The 14,432-nt window shown below is 41.9% G+C and overlaps 1 protein-coding gene and 2 non-coding genes across 3 annotated transcripts; all 3 read right to left on the bottom strand.

Annotated features, from left to right (window-relative positions):
• Positions 1 to 8,645: 8,645 nt before the first annotated feature.
• Positions 8,646 to 12,652, bottom strand: LOC135532158 (large ribosomal subunit protein uL23). Its single transcript, XM_064959780.1, has 5 exons — positions 12,571 to 12,652; positions 10,946 to 11,126; positions 10,411 to 10,587; positions 9,020 to 9,089; positions 8,646 to 8,704 (listed from the first exon to the last, which is right to left on the bottom strand). The coding sequence occupies exons 1-5, from the start codon at positions 12,593 to 12,595 to the stop codon at positions 8,690 to 8,692; spliced, it is 468 nt and encodes a 155-aa protein (XP_064815852.1). The 5' UTR covers positions 12,596 to 12,652; the 3' UTR covers positions 8,646 to 8,689.
• On the bottom strand, positions 8,802 to 8,866 carry LOC135532162 (small nucleolar RNA SNORD42). Its single transcript, XR_010454307.1, has one exon. It is a non-coding gene; the product is annotated as a small nucleolar RNA SNORD42 (small nucleolar RNA).
• On the bottom strand, positions 10,707 to 10,778 carry LOC135532164 (small nucleolar RNA Z17). Its single transcript, XR_010454309.1, has one exon. It is a non-coding gene; the product is annotated as a small nucleolar RNA Z17 (small nucleolar RNA).
• Positions 12,653 to 14,432: the final 1,780 nt, after the last annotated feature.

Genomic DNA, 14,432 nt, shown 5'->3' with positions numbered 1-14,432 from the left:
AAAACGTTTACTTGTAGTGTATGTGTAGATAGTATGTATGTGATGTATGTGTAGATAGTAAATGGTATGTTTATGTTTTCAATATATCACTACTGTTTCTGTATATTGATTATTGATTTGGATCAATGTGTTTTGACATTGGGCTATTTATAAATGTTCAACTTTAGGAATATGAATGGAACTTTTAACATCAATTTCCAATGGTATTGTACTTTTTCAGGTAAAAACTGCTGAATGAATCCAAACACGTGCTGTGATTGATGTATTTTGATGATGAATAGTGCCTTGCAATAGTATTTATCCCCCTTGGCATTTTTCTCCTATTTTGTTGTATTACATCTGTAATTTAAATATATTTGGATTTGGATTTCATGTAATGGACATACATAAAATAGTCCAAACTGGTGAAGTGCATGTATTTACCCCCTTTGCTGTGAAGCCCCTCCCCTTTGCTATGAAGCCCCTCCCCTTCGCTATGAAGCCCCTCCCCTTTGCTATGAAGCCCCTAAATAAGATCTGGTGCAACCAATTACCTCCATAAGTCACATAATTAGTTAAATAAAGTCCACCTGTGTGCAATCTAAGTGTCACATGATCTGTCACATGATCTCTGTGTACACATATATATACACCTGTTCTGAAAAGTCTGCAACACCACCAAGCAAGCGGTACTATGAAGACCAAGGAGCTCTCCAAACAGGTCAGGGACAAAGTTGTGGAGAAGTACAGATCAGGGTTGGGTTATATAAAAAAATATCACAAACTTTGAACATCCCACGGAGCACCATTAAATCCATTATTAAAAAATTGAAAAGGATATGGTACCACAACAAACCTGCCAAGAGAGGGCCGCCCACCAAAACTCACGGACCAGGCAAGGAGGGCATTAATCAGAGAGGCAACAAAGTGACCAAAGATAACCCTGAAGGAGCTGCAAAGCTCCACACTGAGATTGGAGTATCTGTACATAGGACCACTTTAAGCCGTACACTCCACAGAGCTGGGCTTTATGGAAGAGTGGCCAGAGAAAAGCCATTGCTTAAAGAAAATAATAAGCAAACATGTTTGGTGTTCGCCAAAAGGCATGTGGGAGACTCCCCAAACAAATGGAAGACGGTGCTCTGGTAGAATGAGACTAAAATGTAGCTTTTTGGCCATCAAGGAAAACGCTATGTCTGGCACAAACCCAATACCTCTCCTCACCCCGAGAACTTCATCCCCACAGTGAAGCATGGTGGTGGCAGCATCATGCTGTGGGGATGTTTTTTATCGACAGGGACTGGGAAACGGGTCAGAATTTAAGGAATTCGCAAAAGGATGGCGCTAAATACACAGAAATTCTTGAGGGAAACCTGTTTCAGTCTTCCAGAGATTTGAGACTCGGACGGAGGTTCACCTTCCAGCAGGACAATGACCCTAAGAATACTGCTAAAGCAACACTTAAGTGGTTTAAGAAGAAACATCTATACTGTATGTATTGGAATGGCCTAGTCAAAGCCCGGACCTCAATCCAATTGAGAATACGTGGTATGACTTAAAGATTGCTGTAAACTAGCAAAACCCATCCAACTTGAAGGAGCTGGAGCAGTTTTGCCTTGAAGAATGGAAAAAATCCCAATGGCTAGATGTACCAAGCTTATAGAGACATATCCCAAGAGACTTGCAGCTGTAATTGCTGCAGAAGCTGGCTCTACAAAGTATTGACTTTTGGGGGGGTGAATAGTTATGCACACTCAAGTTTTCTGTTTTTTTTGTGTCTCATTTCTTGTTTGTTTCACAACAAAAAATATTTTGCATCTTCAAAGTGGTAGGCATGTTGTGTAAATCAACTGATACAAACCCCCCAAAAATCTATTTTAATTCCAGGTTGTAAGGCAACAAAATAGGAGAAATGCCAAGGGGTGAATACTTTCACAAGCCACTGTAGGCCTACCTGTAGGCCTCACCAAAATGTTTTTCCCCTAACTTTTAATAGCAAAGAGCAATTTCTCAAGCAATAATTTTGCTAGGACTGCCTGGAAGTAATCTGAAAATGAAAAGTACCTGTTATTGGCAGAAAAATGTCTTATTGGGCTCCCGAGTGGCACAGCAGTCTAAGTCACTGCATCTCAGTGCTAGAGGCATCACTACAGACCCTGGTTCAAATCCAATCTGTATCACAACCGGCTGTGATTGGGAGTCCCATAGGGCGGCAAACAGTTGGCCCAGCATCGTCTGGGTTTGGCCGGGGTAGGCAGTCATTGTAAAGAGGAATTTGTTCTTAACTTACTTGCCAAGTTAAATAAAAAGAAATTACAATTATTGGTTTATTAACTAATTTGATGTCACCAGGCAAAACTCCATCCCACCAAAACAGGCAGAAATTTGAGAATTTGCCATTTTAGTGTAAGAGCTGTTTGAAAAGACTGAAAATATAAATAATATATATAAATAATATAATGCTATATATAAAACACAGGAAAATCCCAGTAGACAGCTTAATTAAATAGTACCCGCAAAACACCAGTCTCAACGTCAACAGTGAAGAGGTGACTCCGGGATGCTGGCCTTCAAGGCAGAGTTCCTCTGTTCAGTGTCGGTGTTCTTTGAACCTGTAATCGAACCCGCTGATGCTCCAGATACTCAACTAGTCTAAAGTAGGCCAGTTTTATTGCTTCTTTAATCATGACAACAGTTTCCAGCTGTGCTAACATAATTGCAAAAGGGTTTTCTAATGATCAATTAACCTTTTAAAATGATAAACTTTATATTAGATAACACAACGTTCCATTGGAACACAGAAGTGATGGTTGCTGATAATGGGCCTCTGTACGCCTATATAGATATTCCATTAAAATCTGCAGTTCCCAGCTACAACAGTCATTTACAACATTAACAATGTCTACACTGTATTTCTGACCAAATTGATGTTATTTTAATCAACAAAAAATTTGCTTTTCGTAAAAAAAAAAAAAAAAAATTTTGAAGTGAAATTTTTGAACGGTAGTGTGTATACATACATACATACATATACATATATATACATACATATACATATATATATACATACATATACATATATATATATACATACATACATATACATACATACATACATACATATACATATATACATACATACATACATACATACATACATACATACATACATACATACATACATACATACATACATACATACATACATATACATACATACATACACATAGATAGATCGATAGGAGAGAGCACAGCAGATTAATGTAGGCTAAACGTTCTATCTGCCGATAAAACGTCCCAACGTTGCGCATTACAGTCGCATGTTCATTCATGATGTGAGTATTATTATCTTCAGAGAACAGAGCCATCATCCATCCAGAACAACAGGACCGGGCCACATACTGCACTGTAGTTATTATCACACTATTACTGGGAAGGCTACATCTGAATTTTTGATTTGTTTATTTTACCGTTATTTAACTAGGCAAGCAACCTTTAAAAAAATACTAAATGTTTACCTTATTTAACTAGGCAAGCAACCTTTAAAAAAATACTAAATGTTTACCTTATTTAACTAGGCAAGTCAGTTAAGAACAAATTCTTATTTTCAATGACGGCCTAGGAACAGTGGGTTAACTGCCTGTTCAGGGGCAGAAGGACAGATCTTTACCTTATCAGCTCGGGGATTCGATCTAGCAACCTTTCCGTTACTAGTCCAATGCTCTAACACCCCTAGTTAATATATTACATATTGCAATAATGTAACATAGGATAATATTGTAAGATTACATGGACAGATCCAAGATCAGCACTCTACTGTGTGATGCTTTGTGGATATGTGCCCTGATCTCATGCACTGAGAGTGAAACAGTATGAGTAGCTAACTATATGAGCTGGTGTCTTATGTTTAATTAATAAGTTAAACCCCAACAACTCTCACTGATGCTGATGCAGTCATAGTCAGTGAAGTTTCAGCGTCCTGGACGGCCAGGGAACCCCCCGCAGCGGTATACCTGTCGCCCACTACCTGAGAGAGAGGAAGAGTCCTGCTATTTCACCTTGCTGGCTTTACTGGCGTCCGCCCCCATCTGGTCTGTCTCTCTCAGTTTGTTGTCATCCACCACGATACTGCTTCTTCATCATCCTGCTAGCATCATCACCCTCCTCATCCTCGCCCTTACTCACACACAATCCGCAGCCTGCGCAACACACACACACAGGTTCTCTGCACCCCGGCGACTACACTATGGCCAGCCGTCGGTAGGTAAAACATTAGTAGCTAGTACTTCCTAAAATCTTCCAGCGTGTTCTCGTCGTCGACAGTAGACAGAGCAGATTAGGCGACATAAACAAAATAATCCCTTCTGTAGGTCACGTCACCTCTACATCCGCCCACATGGCGCTTATCCAATCAGACTGGGAGCCCGTAGCGTTAGACCCGCCCCGTTCTCTCTCCCTGGCCCCGCCCTCTGAAAGGAGATTCTGTCCTCATGAACTCTTGAATTATTTATAATACAGACAAAACACAATAAAGACAATTTACCAACGTGATAAAAAGGAATCTTGTCAAACTCTTGTAGATGACTGTTGTTCAGATGTTAATACAATGTCGCTGGCAGATGAAGTTGAAAAGAACAAATTAATCAATAAAGGTTTTTATATAGTTGAATCCCAACTGACGTGGTCATTCATTTACAATGTAGCAGGCTGAGGCAGTAGGCTCTTCTCACTCTCATTAGTGATTCCTGGTCCCCTCAAATCAAAATCAAATAACATGTTTCTACAATCAAGTTGCAGAAACATTTCAAGGATGATCAAATGGTAGCAAGGATGCACCGGAGCTCAATTTACAGTATCATAGCAACGGGTCTGAATACTTATGTAAATATGATTTCAGTTTATTATTTTTTAATACATTTGCCAAAGAATTCTAAAAAACGATTTTTGTTTTGTCATTATGGGATATTGTGTGTAGATTGATGAGGGAAAACAATAATTGAATCCATTTTAGAATAGGTCTGTAAGGTAAACAAAATATAGAAAAAGTCAAGGGTTCTGAATACTTTCCGAATGCACTGTAAAGTCTAGTGAATGTGCGTAGGGTCAGTGCAGTGTCTGGGTAAACATTAATTAACTATTTAACAGATTTAACACTCAGGTATCATTTGCTGGACGGTACAGTCTTAGAGGTCCTGGATGGCAGGGAGCTCGGTCTCAGTATCTAAGGGGGTGTGAGGCAAATCTCAGCCCAGCGGCTGATGCAGTGTGCTCAGCTGGCAGAGGAAAGCAGGTCACTGGAGGGTTGGGATTCACACATACAGACATCATGACACACACAGACACCATGACACATACACACATACAGACACCATGACACACATATACACACACACAGACACCATGACACATACAGACACCATGACACATACACACACAGACACCATGACACATACAGACACCATGACACATACACACACCATGACACATATACACACACAGACACCATGACACACATATACACACACAGACACCATGACACACATATACACACACAGACACCATGACACATACACACACATACAGACACACACCGGAGTGAAAGGACTGTCAAGCCATAGTTCCCATAACGCACCACTGGTTCCATGATGAGGACAGATTTCATGCTCTGACTACGCTGACACACACACGCTATGACACACACACACACACACGGTATGACACACACACAAACTAGGACACACACACGCTACGACACACACACACACTATGATACACACAGGCTATGACACACACACTATGACACTGGGTCAGTACTACCCCTACACACACGATGATACATACACACACGCAATGACAAATACACACAATAATGTACGGGTCCAAGATGTGTAATAATGGGTTCTGATGACATGGACGGGACCAGGATGTGTAATAATGGGTTCTGATGACATGGACGGGTCCAGGATGTGTAATAATGGGTTCTGATGACATGGACGGGACCAGGATGTGTAATAATGGGTTCTGATGACATGGACGGGACCAGGATGTGTAATAATGGGTTCTGATGACATGGACGGGACCAGGATGTGTAATAATGGGTTCTGATGACATGGACGGGTCCAGGATGTGTAATAATAGGTTCTGATGACATGGACGGGTCCAGGATGTGTAATAATGGGTTCTGATGACATGGGCGGGTCCAGGATGTGTAATAATGGGTTCTGATGACATGGACGGGTCCAGGATGTGTAATAATGGGTTATGATGACATGGACGGGACCAGGATGTGTAATAATGGGTTCCAGGATGGATGTAATAATGGGTTCTGATGACATGGACGGGTCCAGGATGTGTAATAATGGGTTCTGATGACATGGACGGGTCCAGGATGTGTAATAATGGGTTCTGATGACATGGACGGGACCAGGATGTGTAATAATGGGTTCTGATGACATGGACGGGACCAGGATGTGTAATAATGGGTTCTGATGACATGGACGGGACCAGGATGTGTAATAATGGGTTCTGATGACATGGACGGGACCAGGATGTGTAATAATGGGTTCTGATGACATGGACGGGACCAGGATGTGTAATAATGGGTTCTGATGACATGGACGGGACCAGGATGTGTAATAATGGGTTCTGATGACATGGACGGGACCAGGATGTGTAATAATGGGTTCTGATGACATGGACGGGTCCAGGATGTGTAATAATGGGTTCTGATGACATGGACGGGTCCAGGATGTGTAATAATGGGTTCTGATGACATGGACGGGTCCAGGATGTGTAATAATGGGTTCTGATGACATGGACGGGTCCAGGATGTGTAATAATGGGTTCTGATGACATGGACGGGTCCAAGATGTGTAATAATGGGTTCTGATGACATGGACGGGTCCAAGATGTGTAATAATGGGTTCTGATGACATGGACGGGTCCAGGATGTGTAATAATGGGTTCTGATGACATGGACGGTTCCAGATGTGTAATAATGGGTTCTGATGACATGGACACCAGGATGGTTAGTAGATGTTATTGGGTTCTGATGACATGGACGGGTCCAGGATGTGTAATAATGGGTTCTGATGGTTAGCAGATGTTATTAGTCACATACACATGGTTAGCAGATGTTATTGGTCACATACACATGGTTAGCAGATGTTATTGGTCACATACACATGGTTAGCGATGTTATTGGTCACATACACATGGTTAGCAGATGTTAATGGTCACATACACATGGTTAGCAGATGTTAGCGCGAGTGGAGTGAAATGCTTGTACGAGTAATATGCTCATGGTGGATGGTGTGCTCTCCTTCTGACTCTGACCAGTAGGCCGCTCCGTCAGCCTCTCCTGCAGCGACCGCGTTGTTTTGGGTCGTCCTCTGTGATAAGATCCCATGGCCAGGGTGGGTCTGAACAAAGGCTCCGCTTCGGGAAAGACGTATTCCTGGTTGTAATGTTGGTAAGTTGACGTCGTTTGTATAACCAATAGTTCTGTCTCAGCCTCCAGTATTTATGCTGCAGTAGTTTGTGTCGGGGGGGCTAGGGTCAGTTGGTTATATCTGGAGTACTTCTTTCTCCTGTCTTATCCAGTGGCCTGTGTGTATGCTCTCTAATTCTCCCTTTCTCTCGTAGGAACCTGAGCCCGAGGAGCCTGATTTAGTCTCCTCTGAACAGTCGACGTTAAAATGTGTCTGTTACTTGAACACTGAAGCATTTATTTGGGCTGCAATTAACTACTGCCTTGCTCTGCAGCAGAGGTATCTTCTACCACCCCTACCTAGTAACAGAGGTAACTCTGGGTCTTCCGTTCCTGTGACGGTCCTCATGAGAGCCAGCTTCATCACAGCGCTTGATGGTTTTTGCAACTGCACTTGAAAAAGTTCTTGAAATGTTCCACATTGACTGACCTTTCACGTCTTAAAGTAATGGACTGTTATTTCTCTTTGCTTATTTGAGCTGTTCTTGCCATTATATGGACTTGGGTCTTTTATCAAATCTCAGGTATACCACCCCTACCTTGTATATCATAACACCATCAGTTGTTACAAACAGCTACATGATTACATTTACATTTAAGTCATTTAGCAGACGCTATCCAGAGCATGATATATGAACCCGCCATTTATCTTTGCACTCTTGGCATTCTTTCAACCAGCTTCATGAGGTAGTAACCCAGAATGCATTTCAATTAGCAGCTTTGCCTTGTTAAACGTTAATTTGTGGAATTTCTTTCCTTCTTAATGCATTTGAGCCAATCAGATGTGTTGTGACAAGGTAGGGGCGGTATACAGAAGATAGCCCTACTTAGTAAAAGACCAAGTCCATATTATGGGAGGTGTTGGACCGCAGAGTGAAGGAAAAGCAGCAAACAAGTGCTCAGCATATGTGGGAACTCCTTCAAGACTGTTGGAAAAGCAGTCCAGGTGAAGAGGCATGATTAACAGCAGCATCATTGGGGCCCCGAGTGGCGCAGTGGTCTAAGGCATTGCATGTCAGTGCAAGAAGCATCACTACAGTCCCTGGTTCGAATCCGGCTGTGATTGGGAGTCCCATTGACCCAGCGTCGTCCGCGTTCGGCCATCATTGTAAATAAGAATTTGTTCTTAACCGACAGTTAAATAGAGAACCAACCAATAACAGACAAGACGAGGGCGTTTTTATAAACATTTATTCCTCTGTACATCTCCCCGGCAGCCGTTTAGATGATGCCAATCTGAAACACAAGACATGACAGGTTTTAGACAGGCATCGTAGGACTGTTATAAGGTCGCCATAGGGCGCTTATAAAGCGTCACAGAGCAGGTGGTCTCTGGCATCAGTGGTTCCTTTGAGTCTGTCATTATTCATCAGAAATTATATCATGCATCATCTGCCCAGAGCCTCTACTGCAGTCCGATTGGACACCACACCTCGTCTCCAACGCTATTGGCTGACAGTGAACATGCGTCAGTCCTCATGAGAGGAGTCTTGGAGACTATTGCGATGCAGAGACGTTTCTGTCACAATGGTGCTACACTCTAGAGCTCACCTTGTTGGCGACATCCAACGCATCGTAATCTGGAGCCAGGCGCACGTATGCCTTCTTCTCACCGTCAGGCCTGGGGGGGGGGGGTGGTGGAGAGAGTGGAGGTGGAGGAGAGGTGGAGGATGTTATTATGACCTCATGTGTTCCAGCAGGAGTCAGTGGGGAAAACAATGTAAGACTGTAACCATTAACTAAGACCTTCTACTGTAATAGAGTGTAACCATTAACTAAGACCTTCTACTGTAATAGACTAACCATTACCTAAGACCTACTGTAATAATTTACTAAGACATTCTACTGTAGACTAACCATTAACTAAGACCTTCTACTGTAATAGAGTGTAACCATTAACTAAGACCAGACCTACTGTAATAGACTAACCATTAACTAAGACCTACTGTAATAATTTACTAAGACATTCTACTGTAGACTAACCATTAACTAAGACCAGACCTACTGTAATAGACTAACCATTAACTAAGACCAGACCTACTGTAATAGACTAACCATTAACTCAGACCTAAATAGACTAACCATTAACTAAGACCAGACCTACTGTAATAGACTAACCATTAACTAAGACCTTCTACTGTAATAGACTAACCATTAACTAAGGCCTTCTACTGTAATAGACTAACCATTAACTAAGGCCGTCTACTGTAATAGACTAACCATTAACTAAGGCCGTCTACTGTAATAGACTAACCATTAACTAAGGCCGTCTACTGTAATAGACTAACCATTAACTAAGACCTCTACTGTAATAGACTAACCATTAACTCAGTCTACTGTAATAGACTAACCATTAACTAAGACCGTCTACTGTAATAGACTAACCATTAACTAAGACAGTCTACTGTAATAGACTAACCATTAACTAAGACCGTCTACTGTAATAGACTAACCATTAACTAAGACCAGACCTACTGTAATAGACTAACCATTAACTAAGACCAGACCTACTGTAATAGACTAACCATTAACTAAGACCATCTACTGTAATAGACTAACCATTAACTAAGACCAGTCTACTGTAATAGACTAACCATTAACTAAGACAGTCTACTGTAATAGACTAACCATTAACTAAGACCCGTCTACTGTAATAGACTAACCATTAACTAAGACCATCTACTGTAATAGACTAACCATTAACTAAGACCAGACCTACTGTAATAGACTAACCATTAACTAAGACCAGACCTACTAATGTAATAGGTGACCAGGTCAGACCAGCAGCCAGGATAGTACCCAGTGACTAATAGTTAGATGTTAGTACCTTCAGGCTCGTAATGGACTAATCGGGGTTCGTTCAATAATGTCAGGATTATATTTTAAGTACCTGATCAGTGCGTCTCGTCGTTAGGATTAGAGGTGTAGGGATCGTGGCATACCTGATGAGTGTGTTGACCTTGGCCACGTCGATGTCGTAGAGCTTCTTGACGGCGTGTTTGATCTGATGCTTGTTGGCCTTGACGTCTACGATGAAGACGAGGGTGTTGTTGTCCTCGATCTTCTTCATTGCCGACTCTGTCGTCAGAGGGAACTTAATGATGGCATAGTGGTCCAACCTGGGGAGGGAGAAGGACGGGGGGGGAATAGGAGATCACGTTCAGCGTGCACCTAACGCTGCAACCCAACCCCACTAGATTTGAACCCCATTTAAAAAAAGACTGGTATGTTGCTCTAAGGTGCATCAGTGGTTTATAAGGATGGAATCATGGGATATCATACTTTGATCGCTGTTACCATCATTTGCACCCAGAGCAGAGAAACTAACTGGGACTAAACCATAAAATCTCATTCGCAGCCATTTTTACAATGAAGGTTGTAATAAAATACAGGAATCCTCAAAACAGATGTATGGCTTGTGCATGTCGGTACTGTACCAACGCCATTCTATTGGCATTCCTAGTTTGTATGACTTACTTATTCCTGCGCGGGGCACTCTTCCGGGGGTACTTGGGTTGTCTGCGGAGGCGCAGGGTTTTGGGGCGACGGAAGGTTGGGGAGGTTCTAATCTTCTTCTTCCTCTGGCTGTGGACTCCTTTCAGAACAGCCTTCTTGGCCTTCAGGGCCTTCACCTTGGCCTCGGTCTTGGCAGGGACAGCTACACAGGAGAGAGAAAGTTCCAGCTTGGTTAAGGCTTGAACAGCGACAGGAGATGCGTTAGAGAGGGTTTATAAACTAAAGCAGATTAGTTTAACATCCTAAAATCAGAACACTGTTGAACACCTGACCCATCCATATATCAAAAATAATTAGCAAGGCATTGCAGTAAACAAACAATGAGTCTTTACATGTCCAGTGTGCTCTAAATACCTGCAGCTGACAATTTTTGTTTTCTTGGGAGACCTCAGAAAGACATATCTGGGATTGCAAACTCCTTCTGAAAGACATCTGAACTATAGTACACTTCTCAAAAAGGTTGGGGTCAATGTGATACATGGCAGGATTTACCAACTTCTCTTATTTGGCGGGTCAAGACGAATATATTACCAGAATGCTCTAACCTTTATCAAACCTTGCCTTTTCCTACACCCAACGATGTTTTAATGTGTGTAACGGGCACCCACCCTTTACTGATGTTAGAGTCATCACCTTCGCAATTCAACATTTATTTTCTAGCATCGATGTTAAAGTCCTTGTTTCGTTTTTTGTTAATAATTGAAATTAATACCGGGTGAGTGTTCATGGGTCGGAGAGGGAAGGGTTTTGACAGATGTGCTCCCATGTAGCCTGCTGTTTTGTGTTGGTGGAATAAGGGGGCATTTTGTGTAATGTTTAGCTTTTTTTATACAATTTAACAAAAAGTGAAAAAAATACTGTAAACAAAAAAATGGTCTGCTAGCATTCCTTGCAATTTGATGCATACCTTCAATAAGTTTAAAGTATGTACAACGCAGAACACACCAACGTAAAGGTCTTTGGAAATGAATGTACTTCTGGTTACTAAAACGCAATGTGATCGAGGCGCTACTACAGGCCATGTTGTCACGACCCAACTAAACAACGTGACGAATAAAAATTACATACACCACATACGGACTGCAATCACTCTCGTAAGCTCAAACTTATGAATTTGAGAAATGGTCATTAATTTTTATTTATTTAATTTCACCTATATTTAACCAGGTAGGCAAGTTGAGAACAAGTTCTCATTTACAACTGCGACCTGGCCAAGATAAAGCAAAGCAGTTCGACACATACAACGACACAGAGTTACACATGGAGTAAAACAAACATACAGTCAATAATACAGTATAAACAAGTCTATATACGATGTGAGCAAATGAGGTGAGATATGGGAGGTATTAATACGCGGAATGAAATAACTTCGAATGTTTCAGCGAACTGACTAGCAGAGCCACATTGGATGGAAACATGGTCGGTGGCCACTTCCTACATTTCACGATATTTGGACACAGATAAAATAACTACAAGTCGTCTGTGACTTTCAACGATCGTAAAGAACATATACACATGTATAAACATCATGTGTAGCTCTTCATATTAAGTGAATTTACGCAAAAACAATGTAGGGATTCACAGACCTTCCTTCTTCGCCTTCGGTGCCATGATGGGAAAGGACGAGCGCTCGGGGTTTCCGCAGCTGTAACACAGGGGCGAGACAGCGGCACTCATATCTCGCGAGACTGGCGAATAGCATCATGGTACTTGTCAGAATATATATTACAATATTACAGTCCAAACCTTAGCTGTGTACTAATACCCATACTAATAAACTGTATAATACATACTAAAATTAATGTATAGTAACTGAACGGTATCCTTTCAGTTGAGCGTACTAGCGCTTCGCCTGTCTACCGGAAGTGGATGCTGTTGCTACGCAACTTCTTGGTAGCTTGCTCCACATTACAAGCTAGACATCTTACGACTTCATTAACAGTGCCCATTAAGAACGCACAACGACGATATCACATAGCTAAGCTGAGAATGACCTGAATAATCAAGTCAATAGGTTGCGTTCGTAAATTCACTCTGGCTATCGACTTCCGATTTCCAAAGCGCAGTATAACGTTAACTGACGAATTTACGAACGCTCAGTTAAATTGTTGCCAGTGTAACCGGCTAGCTAGTTAGCGGGGTGCGGCTAATACAGTTTCAATCGGTGACGTCACTTGCTCTGAGACCTTGCAGTAGTTGTGGTCAAGGACCACGGCTTTTGTGGAGCGGTGGGTAACGATTCTTCGTGGGAGGCAGAGGTTCCCTGGGATGAGGAGAGGGACGGAAGCAATACTGTTACACTCACCGCCATTGGACTCTAGAGAAGTGGAAATGCGTTCTCTGGAGTGATGAATCACGCTTCACCATCTGGCAGTCCAACGGACAAATCTGGGGTTGGTGGATACCAGGAGAACGCCACCTGTCCGAATGCATAATGCAAACTGTAAAGTTTGGTGGAGGAGGAATAATGGTCTGGGGCTGTTTTTCATGGTTTGGGCCCCTTAGTTCAAGTGAAGGGAAATCTTAACACAACAGCATACAATGACATTCTAGAAGATTCTGTGCTTCCAACTTTGTAGCAACAGTTTGGGGAAGGCACTTTCCTGTTTCAGCATAACAATGCCCACGTGCACAAAGCGAGGTCCATACAGAAATGGTTTGTAGAGATCAGTGTGGAAGAACTTGACTGGCCTGCACAGGGTTCGATTGTTGGACCTTATTTATTCCTAATCTATATCAATGACCTTGCTGCTGTGTTTTATACCATACTTCCCATTATCTTTGCGAATGATACCAATTTGATTTTAGTACACAATTTTGATTCACTAATTAATGAAGCCAACTTAAGCATGGACACATTTTCTAAATGTTTCCAGATAAACAAATCATCTTTAAATGTAAAAAAAAATATTGACCTTTTATTGTTTTCACTAGTAAGAATAAGAAATATTATCCCCCAAAAATTAAGGAGACAGAATCTCAATTGGTGGGAATGAAATGGAACTAGTCACATCCACTAGATTCCTCTGAGATCTAATTGATGGAAAGTTATCCTGGAAAGATCCTATTCAATTTGTCTGCATTAAAGTGATAAAACCTGTTGGTATCATCAGACAGATGAGTGGTTTGGTTCATCAGGCTTGCTTCCTATCTCTATACTAGAGCTTCATTTGCATGTAATATTGTCTGGCCATATGCCCCCTACCTACACAAATTACTCATCATACAAAATAAATTTGCAAGACTGCACCTTTGTTTAAGAAACTCTATCTTGTCTATTTCTATTGATCAGGCCCTACACCCAAACAAGGGCACTGCGTTCATCCACCTCTGGCCTGCTCGCCTCCCTACCACTGAGGAAGTACAGTTCCCGCTCAGCCCAGTCAAAACTGTTCGCTGCTCTGGCCCCCCAATGGTGGAACAAACTCCCTCACGACGCCAGGACAGC

The sequence above is a fragment of the Oncorhynchus masou genome, unplaced genomic scaffold (assembly GCF_036934945.1).
Source record: "Oncorhynchus masou masou isolate Uvic2021 unplaced genomic scaffold, UVic_Omas_1.1 unplaced_scaffold_1749, whole genome shotgun sequence".
Lineage (NCBI taxonomy): Eukaryota > Metazoa > Chordata > Actinopteri > Salmoniformes > Salmonidae > Oncorhynchus > Oncorhynchus masou.
This window is presented reverse-complemented; position numbering and strand designations above follow the sequence as displayed.